Source organism: Sus scrofa, chromosome 15 (genome assembly GCF_054392235.1).
Source record: "Sus scrofa isolate SSC_HxYL_T2T_F1_AM1 chromosome 15, Sscrofa_HxYL_maternal_Yorkshire_Landrace_v2.0, whole genome shotgun sequence".
In the NCBI taxonomy this organism is placed as follows: Eukaryota; Metazoa; Chordata; class Mammalia; order Artiodactyla; family Suidae; genus Sus; species Sus scrofa.
This window is the reverse complement of record NC_139397.1, coordinates 17,373,788-17,394,920: the sequence shown is the minus strand read 5'-3', so window position 1 is coordinate 17,394,920 and position 21,133 is coordinate 17,373,788. Positions and strand designations below refer to the sequence as shown.

General features: G+C 38.1%; 1 protein-coding gene and 1 long non-coding RNA gene across 3 annotated transcripts in view; one reads left to right on the top strand and one right to left on the bottom strand.

Annotated features, from left to right (window-relative positions):
- Positions 1-13,106, top strand: part of EPC2 (enhancer of polycomb homolog 2) — a 110,000-nt gene extending 96,894 nt beyond the window's left edge. For both annotated transcript variants that reach the window (XM_021076083.2, XM_021076082.2), the window contains 4 exons: positions 7,320-7,456; positions 9,181-9,340; positions 10,536-10,869; positions 11,842-13,106. In XM_021076083.2, the coding sequence (XP_020931742.2) occupies positions 7,320-7,456; positions 9,181-9,340; positions 10,536-10,869; positions 11,842-11,914 (704 nt within the window). In that variant the 3' untranslated portion in view covers positions 11,915-13,106. The remainder of the gene's footprint in view (positions 1-7,319; positions 7,457-9,180; positions 9,341-10,535; positions 10,870-11,841) is intronic.
- On the bottom strand, positions 830-6,810 carry LOC146395738 (uncharacterized). Its single transcript, XR_014829079.1, has 2 exons — positions 4,477-6,810; positions 830-3,149 (listed from the first exon to the last, which is right to left on the bottom strand). It is a non-coding gene; the product is annotated as an uncharacterized LOC146395738 (long non-coding RNA).
- Positions 13,107-21,133: the final 8,027 nt, after the last annotated feature.

Sequence of the window (21,133 nt, the reverse complement as noted above, 5' to 3'; positions counted from 1 at the left end):
ATACTTATAAAGGTTTCACACATACTCAGAAGTATGTTCTCTGTGGGCCCAAGTTTGAGAAACAGTGACCTAGGGCTTTAGAATCAACACACCAGTATAAAATCTAGGGGAGATACCTAGAGTATGTTTTTGATGGACCACTATCAGATAATGAGAGGGAAAAGTGATGATAAGGGGTCAACCTAGCAGAACACCTTATAGGAACTACATGCCTGAAAAGTGAAGGATGAAATGAGAGATGCCTAGGGTCTTTGAAAACTGAATCAGCATTCTAGGAATGTGATGAGTATTCCAAGAAAGGTTACATGGATTCATCTGAGGAATAAAGCAGACTTATAAACCCAAGATATGTAAAGAGCTAGATATAAAAATAGCCAGAAAGGTTAGAGGCTTCAGTGAAAAACAGGCTATCAGTTATATGCACAAAATGTTTAGAAATGCTAAATGTGGAGTTCCCATCATGGTGCAGTGGAAACAAATCCAATTAGGAACAGTGAGGTTGCAGATTTATTCCCTGGCCTCACTCAATGGGTTAAGGATGCTGCTTTGCCCTGAGCTGTGGTGTAAGTCACAGATGAGACTCAGATCTGGAGTTGCTGTGGCAGTACGTAGGCCGGTGGCTACAGCTCAGATTCAACCGCTAGCCTGGGAACCTCCATGTGTATTTTTCACTTCAGTTATTGTATTCTGTTTCATTGTTCTTTATATTTTTTAATTCTTTGTTAAAAACTTCTAATTTCTTGATCTCTGCATCCACTCTTTATGATCATTACTCTGAACTCTTTCTTGGGTAGATCTTATGTCTCCACATCATTTTGTTCTTCTGGGGTTTTATCTTGTTCCTTCACCTGAAACATAATTCTGTTACCTCCATGCCCATAAAAAGACAAAAAGACAAAAAAAAAAAAAAAAATCTAAGTGTTACTAATGTATAGACTGACATTTGCATGTGTAAAAGGAGAAATTCTGTAATATGTGCACTACCTATTAGAATGTGTTACTGATGGAAATTTATAAAACTCCTTACTTAGGGAAACGGGCACTTCCCATCTTTTGTCATTTTAATTACAATATGTCATACTGTATTCCTCTGTGGATTGTTCCTATGCTTCCATGGGAGTAGGGCTCTCTGTGCTTCCTGTACTTGGTTGACTGTTTTCCTCCCCAAAGTTACGAAGTTTTCATATATCTCTTCAGATATTTTCACAGGATCTTTATCTCTCTCTTCTCCTTCTGAGATCCCTATAATGTGAATATTAGCAGACTTGATGTTGTCCAGAAGTCTCCTAAATTGTCCTCATTTTTTCCCATTCTTTTTCCTGTTCAGGGGCAATAATTTCCATTACTCTGTCTTCCAGCTCACTGATCTGTTCTTTTGCCTCATTTAGTCTACTATTGATTCCTTCTAGTGTATTTTTCACTTCAGTTATTGTATTCCGTTTCATTGTTCTTTATATTTTTTAATTCTTTGTTAAAAATTTCTAATTTCTTGATCTCTGCATCCACTCTTTATGGTCATTACTCTGAACTCTTTCTTGGGTAGATCTTATGTCTCCACATCATTTTGTTCTTCTGGGGTTTTATCTTGTTCCTTCACCTGAAACATAATTCTGTTACCTCATTTTGTGTAAATTGCTATTTATATTTTTATGTATGTGGTAGGTTGGTTACGTTTCTCGACCTTGGAGAAGTGGCCTTCTGTAGGAGATGTCCTGTGTGTCCCAGCAGTGCACCCCGCTTTTGTCACCCAAGGGCCAGGGGCAAGCTGATCCCAGGATAGTGTCTGCAGGCTGCAGGACTATAGTTTTCTTCTGCTTTTTGTCCCCTGATGGGTGAGGCTGGTCTAGAGGCTTGTGCAGGCTTCCTGGCAGGAAGGACCAGTGCCTGCCTTCTGGTGGGTGGAGCTGGATCTTGGTCTTCTGGTGGGCAGGGGCATGTCTAGGGGCATGTCTAGAGGCAGCTGTGGGCTCAGGAAGTCTTTAGGTAGCCTGTCTACTACCGCTTAGGTTGTTTGGCCTGAGGCATCCCAGCATTGAAGCCTACAGTCTGTTGAGTGGGGCCAGGTCTTGGTGCCAAAATGTCAACTTCCAGGAGAGTTCACACAGATGAGTGCTCTCTGGTATATTTGCCACCAGTATCTATGTTCCCAGGGTGGGCCACAGCCACCCTCTGACCTCCCCCATGAGACCCTCTAAGACCAGCACGTAGGTCTGGCCCAAGCACCTAAAGTACTGCTTTTGCTCTTGGTCCCAGTGCATGTGAGATTTTGTGTGTGCCCTTTTAGAGTAAAGTCTCTATTTCCCCCAGTCCTCTGGAGTTCCTACAGTCAAGCCCTGCTGTCCTTTAAAGACAAATGCTCTGGGGACTCCTTGCTGGAGCCCTGGACTGTGGGACCTGATATGGGCCCAGAATTCTCACTCCTGTGGGAGAACCTCTATAATACAGTTGTTCTTCAGGCTATGGGTCTCCCACTCAGTGGATATGTGATTTGATTATATCATGAGTCCACCCCTCCTACCAGTCTCATTGTAGTTCTATCTTTATGTCCTTGGCTGTAGAGGATCTTTTCTGGTAGGTTTCAGTCTTTTTCAAGAATGGTGGTTCTGCAGATTGTTGTGATTTTAGTGTGCTCATTAGAGGAGGTGAGCTTAGGGTCCTTCTATTCCACCATCTAGCCCCATTTGTCTGGAATAGTGAAATATCACCTTTATAAAACAGATTGTAGTTACTTTTAAACTGACAGGACTTAGAGGTATAAAGTAGAGTAGATTTACAACCAGGATGACTTTTACTTTTAAGGTAGCAACTTTTAAGAGCAACTAGTAGAAAGAACTTGTTTGGCCCTAAGCAAGAGAAACAGATACGATTTCTCTTTATATACATTCCCAGTTTCGCCTTTATGCACCTACCACCCACCCAAAGCTGGGCCCCTGTCCTGCATCTCGTTCCTTAAGTATGACCTTTTCCTGATTTGTTTTAATGCTTGCTTCTTGATGACTTTAAGTCATTGTGAGAAATAAATTTCTTATGGAACTGTTTCAGTAATTTATGAAAGGAAAAATAATTATTGGAGAAGGTGCTTTCAATCAGATTACCGTAGTCTACCTACCTGAAGATGGTAGTTCAGAACTGTGTCTGTGCCATTAAAACTACACATTTCTTTCTTTTTTTTTTTTTTTTTCTTATTTTCCCACTGTACAGCAAGGGGGTCAGGTTATCCTTACATGTATACATTGCAATTACAGTTTTTCCCCCACCCTTTCTTCTGTTGCAACATGAGTATCTAGACATAGTTCTCAATGCTATTCAGCAGGATCTCCTTGTAAATCTATTCTAGATTGTGTCTGATAAGCCCAAGCTCCCGATCCCTCCCACTCCCTCCCCCTCCCATCAGGCAGCCACAAGTCTCTTCTCCAAGTCCATGATTTTCTTTTCTGAGGAGATGTTCATTTGTGCTGGATATTAGATTCCAGTTATAAGTGATATCATATGGTATTTGTCTTTGTCTTTCTGGCTCATTTCACTCAGTATGAGATTCTCTAGCTCCGTCCATGTTGCTGCAAATGGCATTATGTCATTCTTTTTTATGGCTGAGTAGTATTCCATTGTGTATATATACCACCTCTTCCGAATCCAATCATCTGTCGATGGACATTTGGATTGTTTCCATGTCCTGGCTATTGTGAATAGTGCTGCAATGAACATGCGGGTGCATGTGTCTCTTTTAAGTAGAGTTTTGTCCGGATATATGCCCAAGAGTGGGATTGCAGGGTCATATGGAAGTTCTATGTATAGATTTCTAAGATATCTCCAAACTGTTCTCCATAGTGGCTGTACCAGTTTACATTCCCACCAACAGTGCAGGAGGGTTCCCTTTTCTCCACAGCCCCTCCAGCACTTGTTATTTGTGGATTTATTAATGATGGCCATTCTGACTGGTGTGAGGTGGTATCTCATGGTGGTTTTGATTTGCATTCCTCTTATACTCAGCGATGTTGAGCATTTTTTCATGTGTTTGTTGGCCATCTGTATATCTTCTTTGGAGAAATGTCTATTCAGGTCTTTTGCCCATTTTTCCATTGATTGATTATTTTTTTTTTTGCTGTTGAGTTGTATAAGTTGCTTATATATTCTAGAGATTAAGCCCTTGTCAGTTGCATCATTTGAAACTATTTTCTCCCATTCTGTAAGTTGTCTTTTTGTTTTCTTTTGGGTTTCCTTTGCTGTGCAAAAGCTTTTCAGTTTGATGAGGTCCCATGGGTTTATTTTTGCTCTAATTTCTATTGCTTTGGGAGACTGACCTGAGAAAATATTCATGATGTTGATGTCAGAGAGTGTTTTGCCTATGTTTTCTTCTAGGAGTTTGATGGTGTCCTGTCGTATATTTAAGTCTTTCAGCCATTTGGAGTTTATTTTTGTGCATGGTGTGAGGGTGTGTTCTAGTTTCATTGCTTTGCATGCAGCTGTCCATAAAACCATACATTTCTTGGAGTTCCCTGGTGGTACAGCAGGTTAGGAAACTGACATTGTCACTGATGTGGCTTGGGTCTGCTGTGGCACAGGTTCGATCCCTGGCCTGGGAACTAATTTATGCCATGGGTGTGGGGCGCCCCCCCCCCCAAGAAAACTATACATTTTTTATCACTTTCCACTCACTCTAACAAAATAAAAGAGGTCATTTAGGAAGAGTGTTTTGTATGTGTTCCAGTTCTGAGTCATGATTGCTAATTACTGTTTTTGTCTAAAGAGTTGAAATAATTCTAAACAATGCTCTAAAAAATTCTGAATGGGAAACATAAGCATTTTTCAAGCACAAAACACCTTAGAGTTAAAAAAAAAAAAAAAAACTAGATGTCAGGAATGAATCTAACATGCTGAGCTTGAGATGAGGAGGAAGAGGGAAAAAAAGCAAATGTAATATTTTAAGCAAGTCCATATTTTCAACCAGTAGCAAGATCAGGGATGAAAATTTTGATATCAGAGTCAGCCTGAGTTTTAAAAGATGGAGTAACCCTTGATCATTAATTTGGATAATTTTGATTGAGTCTTGATTGGGATTTTGAGTTTTCTATGGGGAAAAAAGCATGGGGTTAATTAATGGTTTCAACAAGACAGGGTAGTAAGTAGACATATCCCTCCAAAATAGGAAATTTTATTAGCCCCCCTTTTTAATATCTGCATAAGTGATCATCTGTTCATAAAAGTAGAACACCTCTAGTTGGCAACACTTTGTTAGCCATAGACTACTAACCGAAAGTAATTGTTTTATTAAAAAATATGTAATTTGTTATTTCTAGTAATTCACATATGAACTTTATTCTGATCAGTAAGATTTTATGATTGTCTGACTTAAAAGATTTGGGGGGAAAAGGATTCTCATTTTCATTTCTCTTTTAATTTTTAAATAGCTGCTAAAACTGTATTCTCTTTATTTGGTTTATTCTTCCCTTAAAATTAACCACTATGATTCTTAACTTTTTTCATCACAGCATAAACTTTAGCTCTGGACAGACATAACACTAAATTTGAGAGAGTAGATCATACCAACATCAGATTACAAGTCCATTTCTTTTGAATTGATATACTGTTTTTACACATAGGACTGAAACACATTTATTTGGGTTTAACTTAAGAGTTTTCCTTCCTGCCTTTGTATCTAATAAACTATTTTTCATCTCTTTCCCAAGGTTTTCAAACAGCTGGAAACTCATGAATACTGCACATTTTCATTTGATTTTGAAGATTTTAATTTAGAATTAAAGTTACCTTTTTTCCGTTTAAAAATAGAACACTTGCAATGAATTTAACATGGGCAAAGAAAGACATTTGATTTTGTTGGTAATTCAGTAAGATAACTAATGTGTACTTCAGAAATTCAGGTAATATTTTAGAGTGAACACTATCATAGGCCCAGGTTTTTTAATCTTCTAAAAATAAAATTTCTCTCTAAGAACTGTTTTTCCCTGATATCCCAATACTAATTTTAATGATGTTGTAGAATAGAAATGAAGGCATAGCTAAGGCTTCGTCCATCTTCAGAGCCTAACTCCTTTTTCATAAAAAATAAGCTGTACTATATGTAACTTGTCACATGTCTAATTTACCATCAATTTTTTTTTAATTTCTCATTTGTGATCCTACTAAATGGAAAATTTTGATGGGAATGAAACTAGTTAAGTAACTTATATTCATGGTGTAGTCTTCCATCTAAACTCCTTTAGGTCATATTGATTAGATTGCTCGATTGCATTTAAAAGTTGGCTCATATTAGTTGGTATTTCCTTATACGTATCTTTTCTTCCCAGCTACTCTGTAGGACTTTATAGCAGGGAACCTCTTTTTATTTTATTTTTTCCCTGTATTCACTCTTAATCCTTAACGCAACTCTTTTCATCATTGTAGATAGTATATACTTGTTGATTGAGTGAAATTGTTGGGAGAGAAGAAAGCAAGCAGTAAAGAAAAATAGAGTAAAATTACTCTAGTAGTATATATATTCTGATGTAATTTAATGTTTTGTGACGGTAATAAACATACTGACTTCTATGGAGGTTTGTAACTCCAAATCAATTTCAGTGATTTACTGAAATAATCAGTAAATGAAAGTTTGTTGACATTTCTTTGAAGAAAGGGTTTCTTATTATAACTTCTGCTTTTTTTGGCTCTTTAGGGCCACAACTGTGGCATATAGAAGTTCCCAGGCTGGGAGTTGAATCGGAGTTCCAGCTCCCGGCCTGCCTCAGCCACAGCAATGTGAGATCCAAGCCTTGTCTGCGACCTACACCTCAGCTCACGGCAACTCTAGATCCTTGACTCATTGAGCGAGGCCAGGGATCGAACCCACATCCTCATGGATACTAGTTGGGTTGTTTCCACTGAGCCACAACAGGAAATCCTGATGTCTTGTTTTACTAACTTTTAACACAGTTGGTAACAGCATAATTGATTACGTGAGGATGCATTGTATCTTTTTCTCTGAATTCTTCACTGACTTCTAGCCCATGTTTTTATACATAAGACTTATTGGCTTAAACTAGGTTTAAGTCCAAATAAGTGACAGAATCCTCATGTTACAACTATGTTATACAGTAAAAACTACATATAGGAACTTTTTTTACTATGTGATATTAGAAGGTCGTGGATGTTAGCATAAGCCACTGTGGCTGAAAGATTTGTCTTTTTTATTTGGTTCTTTGCTGCTGATGTATATTGTGATTTAAAATTGCTTTTCATCTTAATTATGGAAAAACTATATTCTACTTGTGTTGTTAAAAATACTTTAAAACACATGTATTTCTAAAATTAATGTCCTTTACCAGTGACAGGGGGTATCACAGAAGAGCAGTTTCAGACACATCAACAGCAGTTAGTTCAAATGCAAAGGCAGCAACTTGCTCAGCTTCAGCAGAAACAGCAATCTCAGCATTCCTCACAACAGACACATCCAAAAGCACAGGTAAGCCTGTCTTTTAATTCTGGTTATGTCTTTTCCTTTCTTTCAGATTTATGTAGTTTTGTTCAGTTTTAGTCAAGTCACAGAAGATGACCTTGTTATTGCCGCTCTTGATTTTGGAGATCAAACCTAAATGTCTTTGCAGTTAATTTATATAATTTTAACTGACTAGTTTATATTTTATGAAGGGAGAACTAGGGCCAAATATAATATTTTTAATTTAGAAAAGATATAATAACATATTTTTGGAAGGATTATTTAAAAATTCATGGAAATGATTATATACTCTTCGAACCATCACTCCCCACCCCAAATATTTTTTTCAAGGATATAACTATCCTAACCCCTTCCTAAATGATGCGTATAAGTGCCATATGATTGTGCCCCATGAGCTAAAAGGTGATTATCTTCATCTGCGCAGTAAACTCAGACAACATAGCCCCTTGCCTATTTGAATCACGTTTCCCTGAAGAAAAAAAATTGCCACTCGGTGAGGTTTTCCATAGGCCATTAAATGATTGACACTAGGGATAAAAATACCTTATAAAACTGTAATTGTCCAGAAGAAAGAAACCCTGTAACACCTTGATATAAACCTGTAAAATTTATTTTGGACTTCTGACCTTCAAAACTGTATGAAGGTAAATTTCTGTTATTTAAAACCTGTAATTGAGAAGTATATTTCAAATATGAGCCATCTGAAAAGAACCTAGTGTTTTAGGTCTTAAATTTTGTTGCTCTATCCATAATTCTTTTTTTTTTTTTTTTTTTTTTTTGTCTTTTTGTCATGTCTTGGGCCGCTCCCGCGGCATATGGAGGTTCCCAGGCTAGGGGTCGAATCGGACATGTAGCTGCCGGCCTACACCAGAGCCACAGCAACGGGGGAACCGAGCCGCGCCTGCAACCTACACCACAGCTCACGGCAAGCAACGCCAGATACTTAACCCACTGAACAAGGCCAGGGACCAAACCCACAACCTCATGGTTCCTAGTCGGATTCGTTAACCACTGAGCTACAACGGGAACTCCATCTATCCATAATTCTAAAGGTAATTTTCAATAACTGAGACTAATTCAATCTCTTATAGTCTGTGAGCTCTCAAACCATTGTCTGCCCATAGTAGTTCAGCTCATTCTCAAGGATTGCTATTCTGACCCTTGAAGATCCTGAGTCCAGAAACAAAAATCTCAGTGAGCCCACGACCCCCCTCACCCCTCCAGGTGGATTTGGGACTGGCCTTTATTCAGCGGCTATTGGCTGTGTAGTAACAGCTAACCAGCTTTATTCAGAATCAAGAGGAATGTGACCATTAAACTTGCCTTTGTTTTCTTTTTCCAAACCTCAGGTACTTCCAGCTTACTGAAAAGTTAGGTTAAGACGCATTTTTACATTGGGACAAAACTGGCTGTTAGTCATCTGTATTATTTCATTTCGCCTATAGTATCTAAATTGTCAAGTATTTTTAAAAGCATTCACTAACACTTATTAGAAGAATGAATAGAAGATTAAAGGTTTCTTTTTCATAAATAGTTGTTTCCCAGTTTTTAGTCACTTTCTTGTTTCATATGACAAAAAATAGTCACTGGAGTCCTAGATCTCTTAGCCTAAACACTTGTAACTGTTCAAGATTTAAAAAGGCAACAGCCTCTTGGGTTTGCTCTACTTCTTAACATGTTCATGAACTCACATCTAAAAAGTTGAGAGTTTAATTTTGTTTATTTTATAGGGCTCAAGCACCTCCGACTGTATGTCTAAAACACTTGACTCAGCCAGCGCCCATTTTGCTGCATCTGCAGTGGTCAGTGCACCTGTTCCAAGTCGCAGTGAGGTAGCCAAGGAACAAAACACTGGCCACAACAACATAAATGGTGTTGTCCAGCCTTCAGGTAATAAGCCTTTTGTTTCATGTGATACTTACTAGCTCAAAGTTGGAACTCAGTGTTTGAGGTATGGTTTGTTGTTTTTTTTTTCCAAATCCAAGGGGCAGATGTACAAGAACTCAATCAAGACTCTTGGAGTTCCCATTGTGGCTCATTGGGTTAAGAACCTGACATAGTATCTGTGAGGATGTGGGTTCAATTTATGACCACACTCAGTGGGTTGAGGGTTTGGTGTTGCCACAAACTGCAGCCTAAGTTGTGGATGTGGTCCAGATCTGGTGTTGCTGTGGCATGGGCTGGCAGCTGCAGCTCCGATTCAGCCCTTAGCCTGGGAACTTCCACATGCCATGGTTGTGGCCCTAAAAAGAGGGGGGAAAAAGACTCAATAATTTCTGTGGATATGTGCCGTAGCTGGATGTTTTCTAGAATTCACATAGAGCCTGCTCCCTGTTTCCTCCCACACCCACTGAATACCTACCTGTGTAACTCTCCACCCTGCCTGGTTTTATCCACATACTGTCAGTTGCCTCACATCTTAGGAAACACATCAAGTTAATCACTAACCGTGATCATTAAATCATTCATACATTTATAAAAAGGTGAAATATAATCCAGGAAGATCTGTCAATAAGTTTGAAATTGCGTTTACCTTCCCAATCTTAACATATTCACAGTCCTGCATTCTCTGACTCCTCTTGAAATACAGTATTGCTGTGAAACTCTTTCTGCTTCTTACTACTGTGAGTCCTCAAAGATTTGCTGTTCCTGTCAGCCTTCGACTACTGCTCAGACCTTAGGGTTTTCCACTTGCTTTTACATACACCTGTGGTCATGATTGCCCTTCCTTACTAATGTTCTTGCATGTGTAAATTCTAATGGCAGTCCAGCTATCAGCTCCACCTGCCCTCAACCTCCAGAGAGGACCTCGTTGTCCTATTAATAGTTTTCAGATATGAAGGCCACAGAATACTTTGCAAACCCTTTTATGTAGGTCACTAGAAAGAGTCTTTGGGGTTGTAACAGGTGAACATATTGTACTTAATCAGAAACTCTCTTTGGAGAGACTGTTATGTGGAAGGTTAATTTGATACTTAACTAGATTACCAATGTTTGTGTTTCTTTTTATTTTTAAACTCCTACTAATTTTTTAAAGAGTTTAATGTCTCACGATGTAAATTAAACTTTTTTTTTTCTCCTTCAGGAACCTCTAAAACATTATATTCCACCAATATGGCTTTATCATCCAGCCCAGGGATTTCAACTGTACAGCTTGTAAGGACAGTTGGCCATACCACAACAAACCACTTAATCCCAGCATTGTGTACAAGCAGTCCTCAAACACTTCCCATGAACAATTCCTGCCTGACAAATGCAGTGCACCTCAATAATGTCAGTGTTGTTTCTCCAGTCAATGTGCATATTAATACACGGACTTCAGCACCATCGCCAACAGCCTTAAAACTTGCCACAGTTGCTGCCAGTATGGACAGAGTGCCAAAGGTTACTCCTAGCAGTGCCATCAGCAGCATAGCAAGGTGTGTGTGTTTGTTTCAGGTATCATCTGTCCGTTTCCACTGGCTACCCTGTGTGAGGAAAAAGACTTTTTTTTAACTGCTCAAGCAATAGATGTCATTTGATTGATTTGCTTTTCAACAGTTACTAAATACCTGCTTAGTCTAAAGCTCTGTGACTTGGATCATTTGTTTGAGGTCACTGGTAGGATATTTAAATGCCAACCAGAACTGTGAAAAAAGAAGGTAAAAACCCAAATCAACTTGTGAACCATTAAACCAAAAAAATACATCAGTCTATTTTAGAAGCTTCAGGTATTCTTGTATTACTTCTTTGTAGTTTAGACAGTCCAGAAGGTTAGAGTTATTATTAGCTTCCAGAGCTTTAGTTTTCAAATCAAAATTTATATTTTCTTCAACATTATACACAAAGAGAAAGTAAATTATTCTGTGTATATTTTAAAATACAGAATGTTCTGGAATTAACAAAATCTATGATAATGTATTTCAGATTATGTTGTTTTCTATTACACTAATGCAGGAAAATGGTGAATCAAAAATTGATTTGCTTGTATTAATAACTATGTGACCTTATACCTGTAAAATTAAACTGTAGTAAAAAGTAATTTAAATAATACTGTGCTCCTAATAATTCTTTTTGAGCCTCATATGCTCCATCTATTGTTTAAAAAAAAAAAAACTTGAATTGTCCTGTTATTATTTCATAAGAAATTTATCATTGGCTTCTACTGAAATATTATGTTAAATCACTGTTTTTCCTAGGTGAATACTTACAATCAAGTACTTGGGAATTAATAGGATTTCTTAGCTGAAGAAAACTTTTCCTCCTATCTGTATAGAAAATGTGAAAATGGGGGTTGTTTTTGCGCAGTACATGTTTACTTGTAATTACATAAAAATGTATCTAAATACTAAGTGATAAACATCCTATTCTAGAGAGTATTAATGTTTATTTTACTCTTTGCCTTATTATAGAGAGAACCATGAACCAGAAAGATTGGGTTTAAATGGAATAGCAGAGACAACAGTAGCTATGGAAGTGACATAACCTAAAACATGTGGCTTTGACCTGTGCTGATGGTGTGCAGTCATTCATATTCCAGCTGAATGCAAAGGCGACACTCTGTGGATCACAGAGCGTAACAATGGACCTAAATGGACTATAGTATATCGGATGTTAAATCGATATATGGTGTATATTTTGTAAAATTGGGAAAATCACTACCTTGTAAAATAGTTTATTTGTATCATCAATATTATTTCTGTTACTTGAATAGTAGATATTCATCATCATGCTTTTGCACTTGAATTTGCAACTGAATGGATTTTAAAAAATAATTCTTTAATGGGATCATGAGCATGAAATGGGATCCTGCATCACTTGTTTTAACTATTTATTTTGCCATGTTTACATTTTGTATCTTGTAAAAATAAATACAACTTTGTGTCTAAAAAGTTAAAGATTCATAGCTAGGAAATGAAATTCTTGTAATTTTTTTCTAAAGGAACTGTAAAGTTTTCACTTCGTTCATTTTGTTTCACAATTTGACTAGATGGACTTTTTGGTAAATACTTTAGTGGCATTTCACTGTCAAATATGAAGTTCAAGGCAAAATAGTATTTTCTATTACTGTGCAGGGGAAAGGGATGGATCGATACATGCAAATTTAATGTAGTAACTCACTTTTCCATATATTTTGAATGTATATTTCTATTTATAATACCAGTTTATAAAAAATGATTACACAGAAAAAAAGGACTAGGAAAAATTATGCATCTAGCACATTTAAATTGTGCAGATATGAAAATTTTTCAAGGATTACATTTTATCCGAAGACTGCATATTTTAACTGGCTTTAAAACTGTAACACACCACATAAAGGATATTTTACCAGGTATGTATTGCATTATATCATTGCAATAATTATTGGAAGTCTAGATATCGAGCCATCCCAGGTGTTGGGGGGTGGGGGAGGGTTGTGGCAAGATTGTCTTTTCAATTTTGGAGAGTTTTCCTGTGGCTACAAGGCAAGTAACGGGTTGGAAAAAGTCTGACTGTAAGTGTTGGACACCTTCATAGTGTAGTGTTTTAGTGACTTTTTTTATACGGTTCTTGTAAATTAGATACGTGTAGTGGTGTTTCAGAATGTTTGTTTATGCACTAGTTCAGACAACTTTCCCTGTTACTTGTTCTTGATAAGTGAAAACTGCAGGGAAATAAAAATACATATCAAAACATGGACATGCTGCATATGTGTTTATTTCACAATGTGCACACAGTATAAGTGAAAATTTAAGGGAGGTGATAGCACTCAACAGCACTTTTCATTTTCACAGTGCTTTCCAAGCATTAATGAAAAGAATTATAAGAAGCTCATCTGTGGGCACTATTGGGTTTCAGATAATCCAATATAAACTACCTTTGATATGAAAAGTTCTTAAAATATTTTACAGAATGTAAGCAATTTGCAGAATAACATTCATTGAAATCTCATAAATGAGCCTCATTTTATAAATAAAAGTTTAGAGTAGGATTATATTGCAAGGGGGTTTTGTCAAGTAAGTACTGGGAAATGTAAATATTTTTAATGAATATGATTAAAACCATTTCAAACTTCATAATTTTATACTTTACATTTTTTTATATCTGCAGTCCTGAAAGTTGTAAACTGATATGTCAGTTGAATTAATGGGCCAAGATTTCTGCTGAGAGTGTTTTTTATTCAGGTCCTAAATGTGTAAAGCAATTTATGGTCAAAACCGTAGGAAAAAATAAATTTAATTTCTTCATTGGTTGTGACCTGATAGGATTCATGCTCGTTTCTGCCATACTACCTCTGGAGTTACTCATTGCTGATGATATAAAGGAAATAATTTTAATTTGATATGTAGTATGACTTTGTTCATTCTGCTTTTAGTTGGATGTATCTTCTTGCTATTAAGAACTTAAAACAACTTTAGTGCCAATTTTGGGAAAGCTTTTATTTCCATTTTACTGAAGTAAAGCATGAAGTGAATTTGCCTTCTGTGATATATATGTTATAAATAATTTAAGTAAAACAAAGAACTATCCATTTGTATAATTTCTGGAGATGTGGCAAATCCAGAATTTATCAGAAACTGATGGGGTTTTTTTTTGTTTTTGTTTTTAAGTAAAATAGAAAAATAAGCCTTCCTTATTTTGGTGGTTGTAACTGTTTCACAGATGTCATTTCAGTTACTTGCACACACATTTTTTTCCAGTGCTTTTCAAAAATCTAAGTGACAGGTAATTGTTTTTACATTATTAAGCTGAAAAATACTTTATTTTTGCATGGGTCCTCCACTGGACAATACCATCATATCTTGGTTTTCTGGGAAAACTTATATTGGTATTTGTAGTTCACTACTAAGCTTCTAGTGTCCCTGGAGTATGTTTTTTGGTGGGGTGGATAGTAGGTTTGTCTGGTTTTTTTAAACAAAGGGTTAACTCTCTTGTGCTGGGGTATAGTTGAGTCCAGATAAAAATATTTATAAACTGTATTTTTCTGCCTTCCCAAAGAGAATACACTTCCTTTTCTGGAAATTGAAGATCATCATTATGATTAATTATTATTATATAGTTCTAAGTATATTTGAGGATGTTACATATCTTTTCTTTGCAAAAGACTAAGGGAAAAGTTAAGATATCTGGAAGGCACATTTAAAAAATACATGTGGCATACACATCCTATCTTTTCAAAAATGTTGAATAGGGTGCAACTGTGCTTAGCTCTTTTTTTTTTTTTTTTTTTTTTAGTATTTTAAATTACCAGTGTTTTCTTGGGGGCATGGGGAGCATAGTAAGAAGGAATAACATTTCATAAACTTCTCCCTGGCATGTACTGCTGTATTTGATTGTAATGCTGTATTTCAAACAAATTTTATCGACCAGTAACACACTTTTGACTGAAATGTTTTGTTGTCCCTTAACTAACTTGGCAAACTATTACATTTCAGAAGGTTAAGGGTATCTCAAATTATGTTCTTTAAAACAGATGTTTTTCATCATTAACCACAACATAGCAACCACAAACATCACGAGCATGTTGCATTTTCTCTCTGACTTTTTTCATTTAGTCCTAACAGTTGTGTAAAGTATTATTATTTTCCCTGTTTTACAGATCAGGAAATTGAAGTTTAGAAAGGTTAGGTAACTCACCCTATGTCACACAGCTGATAAGTTACTGAGCCAGGAATTAAACTCAGTTACTCATCACACTGCACCCCCACCTTCAACATGAAAGAAGTACCCTTCAAAGGAGTACTTATTATACATATCAGTCCACTTATTGACAGCTTCTGTGTAGCAGAGTTTTTAATTTCATCTAGAAAACAACCTCCTCCACTCTTACCACCAGGCAATTTTTGTTTTTTTGCTTCCCAGACTGAGTGTATTAGATCCAACTATGGCCTCTAGCCAGCAACCCAACCCAGTCAGTTTATCCTCCTGTGTCTGCCAGGCCTAGCTGGTAAGTGCCAAAGCTCTCAACTAGTACAAGGCATTGGGAGCTGGGTCTGGGCCAAGACTTGGCTGAGTTTAGCCCTTTCTGGACCTTGTTTTCCCCATCTATAAGATGAGCGGTTTCCTAAAACTCTAGAAAGGAGGTCGCACTGACAAGCTTGGTGCAGGTGTACATGTGGTCCATGTGCCATTGGTTTATCACCAAGTGAATGATGTGGGAGCTAAAGCTGAGCATAGGGTTAGTTAGAGCTGCTGGTTTTTTGGTTTTTTTTTTTAAGTCATACTGTCATTAGTTTAAAGTATTGACAATTTATTATATCATGTAATACAACTGAGTCTGCACAGATCTAATAATTCTAACCAACTTCAGTGACTGTAAGTCTCAGAAGGGCACAAGAATTATATCTATATTTGGAGGAGACATCAGTGCAGAAAATAAGACAGGTAACAGTGCAGTAAAATGTTAGGGAATTTGAGAGTTGGGCTTTAATCCCTTCTCTGACATTTAATTGGCTGGTGATTTTATCTTCATATCTCTGAACTTCTATTGCAGGATGAATGAGTGGAAATAGATAACCTTTGATATCTCTGCCAGCTCTGATACTATATGAATCAAATCTCTTCCTCCCCCTATCACCCCCCCCCAAGACAGCTCCTTTGCTTTCCAAGGCATTGTCAGTTTCCATTGACTTACTAACACCATTTGAAAGGATCAATACCAAATCAGACGCTATGTGCCTTCCTACCACACCTTTTCCTATTTGTGAGAAGAGGGACTATTTCTTATTTCAAACATATGGGCTTAAGCTTTTTAGCCATTACGTCCTGCAAAGCTTGAAATTTTAACAAAGAATAGGAAGGTAACACTGAGCCACATATTTCTTTGGCAATAGTTTATTTGGTGCAGGATTTTAGGCATGAGCTATCTTGAAATTGGTTTTATATCAAGATTAAGCGTTCTGTCTATACTTTAAAATGTCTTATTATGAAACCTCTCGTAATATCATTGCTTTTTTTTTTTTTTTTTTTTTTTTAATGGCTGTACCTGAGGCATATGGCAGTTGCCAGACTAGGGGTCAAATCAGAGCTACAGCTGCAGCTTACACCACAGCCATGGCAGCACCAGATTGGAGCTGCATCGGTGACCCATGCCACAGCTTACAGCAGCACCAAATCCTTAACACTGAGCAAAGCCAGGGATCACACCTGCATCCTTAGGCAACGTCAGGTCCTTAATCCACTGAGCCACGACAGGAACTCCTATCATTGAATGGTGACATCGGATCAAAAAGCTGATAAAATATCTCTGAACACTGACCCTCCCTCAGAAAAAACACTCGTTATCCTTAGGAAAGCCTGGGATTCTGCAGTTACGTTCCACTGCTAGAACAAAAGAAATTGACACCAATCTGAAAAAAAAATCACCTGCAGTTTACAAACTCCTGATTTGATGAACAGCATGTTCTAGAGCAATGACATTTTCCATTTGCCATGGTTGAAATTCTTTAACCATCAGTGTATAGAAAAAACACTGTGTTCTTCCCCTGCTCATTTCAGGACCCCTGGGTGTCATGGGCATACACAGCTCCTGTCTTACTAATGCCCATCTCTTAAATGCTCTTCTCACTGTCCTAAGATCTTGGTCAGTGACCAAATAAACCCAAATTAGGAATGGCCAAGATGCAGGATTTCAGTTTTTAACATGAAGCATCTATATTAGTTATCTACTGAGTAATAAAGTGTCATACAAACTAACACACGTTACAATGTGAGGTAGGAGTCCTGCACAAGGCTGAAATCAAGGTGGCAGCAGCTCTTGTGTTCTCTGGAGGCTCACAGAGCGGATGATCTACTTCTAAAATGATTCAGATTGTAGACAGGATCTGCTTCCTTGTGGCTGTAGAGTTCACAGCAGTTCACTTCTTCAAAGCTAGCGGTGGAAGAGAGTTTGTGCTGTATGAAGTCTCTTGCTTCAGGGAAGGCCGAGGCCCTCCTGAAAAGCTCATCTGTCATCAGGCCGGTGCAGCCTGATCTGCTTTGATTAGCACAATCAGCTAATTAAAGACCTTAGTCACATCTGTAAATTCCTTTCACTTTTGCCATATTCTATACCTTAGAAGCAAGTCGCATGTCTGGCCCACACTCGGGTGGAAATTAGACAAAGGCATAGATGCTAGGAGACAGGAATTATGGGGCCACATCTGTGTAAGTGGGTTAGCCTCATCCCACTACCACTCGCCTTCTCAGTACCTTGGATTAACCTCAATGGGACGACATGTTTTTATAGATAAACAGTTTAAGGTCCTCTCTAATGCAAATATTTTGCTGTTTTATAAGTAAGTCAAATCCCTCAGGCCTGGATGTTAGGCAAGAGGTCTGGAGATAAGTCTGGCTCCGGTCATCAGCACGAAGGCCTTGTGGAAACGAGTGGATGAGGTCACCTAGAGAAGCAGTAAGACTGGAAAGAAGAAAAGTGTGCATATCTGAGTCCTCAGTATCTATGTGGCCAGGGGAAAGTGGGGGGAGGATGAGGCCAAAGAAGACTGGGTCGCAATCAGGGAAGAGGATTTGGGTCCTGACGGTTCTAACGTCCTTCAGAAGAACCATGCAGAGGTGCAGCTTGAGCAGTTTTGGTTGGTAAGGAAATACAGGTGATGAGTGTTTAGCAGTGAGGAGGCAAAAGGTAATGAAGATGTGGCTCAGAAACCCTGGGCTCCTCTTGTCCTGTACTTGCAGCCATCAGAAGCACCCCCGGAGAGCTTTTAAAAGTACAGGTGCGTGGGTCTTGTCCCAGGCTGATTGAATCAAGATTGCCAAAAGTAGATCCAGGTACCAGAATTTTTTGGTTCTTTCGTGTGTTTGCTCGTGTGATTGGTCTGTTGGTTGGTTTTTTGTTAAGTTCACCAGATGGTGTTTGTTGATTGCAACTAAGGTTGGGAATGATTTGTTTAATCGTTCTGTTGATTAGTTGTGACCACAGACAAGTAACTTTATGGAAAAGCTCTAGATTTATTTCCTTAGCTGTGAAATAAGGAGGGTTAAATTATTTTCCCAGGCGCATTAGCTCCAAGGGCCTACAAAAAATGTCTATCAATGAACAAGCTCCATGGCCACTAGAATCCTTATGAAGGATTTCTTATAACAAGTGCTTTTCCGTGCTCCTTTAACGTTTTGAGATTGTATGCTTGCTTTAGAAAAATAATTGTTGGAGTTCATGCTGTGGCTCAGTGGTGAACCTGACTAGTATCCATAAGAATGCGTGTTTGATCTCTGGCCCTGCTCAGTGGGTTAAGGATCTGGCATTGTCGTGAGCTGCAGCGTCAGTCGCAGACGAGACTCAGATCCTCTGTGGCTATAGCTGTGGTATAGGCCAGAAGCTGTAGCTGATTCGACCCCCAGCCTGGGAACATCCATGTGCCTCAGGTGTGGCCCAAAAAAGCATAGAGAAAGAGAAAAAGAAAAAAAAAAGAAGCCGTCTTAGGAGAATTGTGCTACTGTGCTTGCTTAATATTCACATAGCATTTGGGGCTTCTCTTTCTCTCTGTTCTCTTCCCCGTCATTGATTTGAGTACTATCTTTATCTGGGGTCTTTAAAATTTTTATCTTTGTCCCCAATTCTGCTCCAAAGTCCATTCTTCTATATCCAGTGCTTTGTGATACCAGCACTTGAAAGTCTCATAGACATGCCCAAATTTACGATGTAGTCTTTTGCCTGCAAACTCCCAACTGTTAGCACCACCCCTCCATCCCACCACCACTCACCCCATCTTTGCCACCTCAGACAGGACATCTGAGAGTCCTCCTGATTCCTCCCTTTCCTCATCCCAGCCCCTCTTACAGCCCGTCTTTTGAACTGAGCTCCAAAGCATATATTGAGTTCACCTATTTTTCTCTGCGCTGCAGCACCTCTTCCCACTTCCATTCTCACCCATTTCCAGTCAATTCGCATGGTAGTAAATGTTACCCTTTCAAAAATCAGATTATCTCAGCTGTCTCCTAAAAACCCTTCCATCGCTTCCCATTGCATTTAAATCCAGAGTCTTACCATGCCTATAAGATGTTTTGTGCTGCCTTCCTCTCCAGACTCATTCCGAGTACTTTATCTTCTCACCACACTTGAGCCCACTGATGGATCTGGTCCTTTGTGCACGGGCATTCCTTCTGCCTGGACTACTCCTCTCTGCCCATTAGCTAGCTCCTTCTGCCCTTTAGGACACAAGCATCCCCTTTTCAGAGAGGTGCTCTCTGACCATCCTCTGTTACGCTCTGTCTCAGCCTCTTATCTGTGAGTGATATGAAGGAAATATTTAAAGTTTAAAATATTTACTAGTCTTTTCTTCTGCTTCATGAGCCTTAAGATGGCAGGGTCGTGTTCTCTGCTATATGTCCTGCACTCAACACGGAGCCTGGCACATGGTAGTTGTTGAAATATTTGCTGAATATAATAAGTGAATGAATAACAGTGAATGCTTCAGAATCAAAAGATGTCCTTTTTATTTTTTATTCCTTTTTATTGTTATTTTGGTGACCACTAAACATAGTTTCATTTCTCTTGGACTTAGTAAAAAACAGATTTACAGTCTAAAATAGTTTAATTATGCTTAAAATGATTGACCTAGAGAGTAAGAAACCAGTTTTCCCCAGGAAGCTTCCTTAGGAGGTTGCTGTCATCTTTAATCCATAGCCTGGCAGATGGTTGTGGGTGGATAGTGGCAGAAAATAAGCTTTGTTTTAAGATTTCCAAAAGCTATTTTTCTGCTTATATTTATACAGAATTAGCAGTTGCACTCAAGTATAAGAAAATCATGGAGCAGATTGGGTTGCTGCTGGTTTTATCATTGTGAGCTAGTAATATTTATTCATCAATGATGGCAGTAAGACTCATATCTGGGGCTTGTGACTAATCACTGTTTCCTTATGTACTGTGCTCTTTAGGTGAATTTTGGTTTAAAAAAAAAAATAGATTTCAACACACTTACTAGGTATTGGTAAGTTATCAAAGCTTTTCACCTAAGCTATTTGTTTAGAGGGAGGATTTTTGCTCACTCCTAAGCCACATCGGATGTTTTCCAAAAAACGCAAATAACATTTGTACCAAGATGTTGATGTTTGACAGCAATTCTCTTCCAGGTGTGACTTGACTTTGGGGTTAATTTTTCATCTGTAGACCATTCTGTCCTGGCTGCTTTAGAAAGTGCTGTTCTTGCCAGCCTTCATCACTGGCAGGTGAAATTTGTTTCCTCAAAGGCTTTTCCTTTTTCCATTCTGTCTTGGGGAGTAGATTGCATGAACTTCTTTTTGTAACAAAAAGGAGGCCTACTGATGATCTTGTCCAACCCTCTCCTTTTACATATGAAGAAGCTGAGACCCAGCGAGCTTCAGGAGCTTATCCAGAGCTGAATGGTGCCCAACCTGGAACTAACTCAAGAAGGCTGCCAGTTCTCATGCTTTCCAAATGCTCATGACCTCGGTCCAACAAACGCTTGCTTGTTTAAGTGGTTTTCAGCTCTTAGTTATAAGTTCTGTTTAGAAGTGTCAGGTGGCCACATTACTAAAGAGCATTTAAATGGTTTGTTATACACATTGCATACATTGGAGCCACTTAAAAATTGCGTGGATTGAATTTAGTATTTATTTATTTAGTATTTTATTTATTTATTTGAATTTAGTATTTTAGATATCCAAATTCTACCCCACCTGATGTTAAGGCGTTGGACCCATTCTTTCTTTATATTTGAATTTTGCAAATATACTTTTCTTTCTTAAGGTGACATTCACATAGCA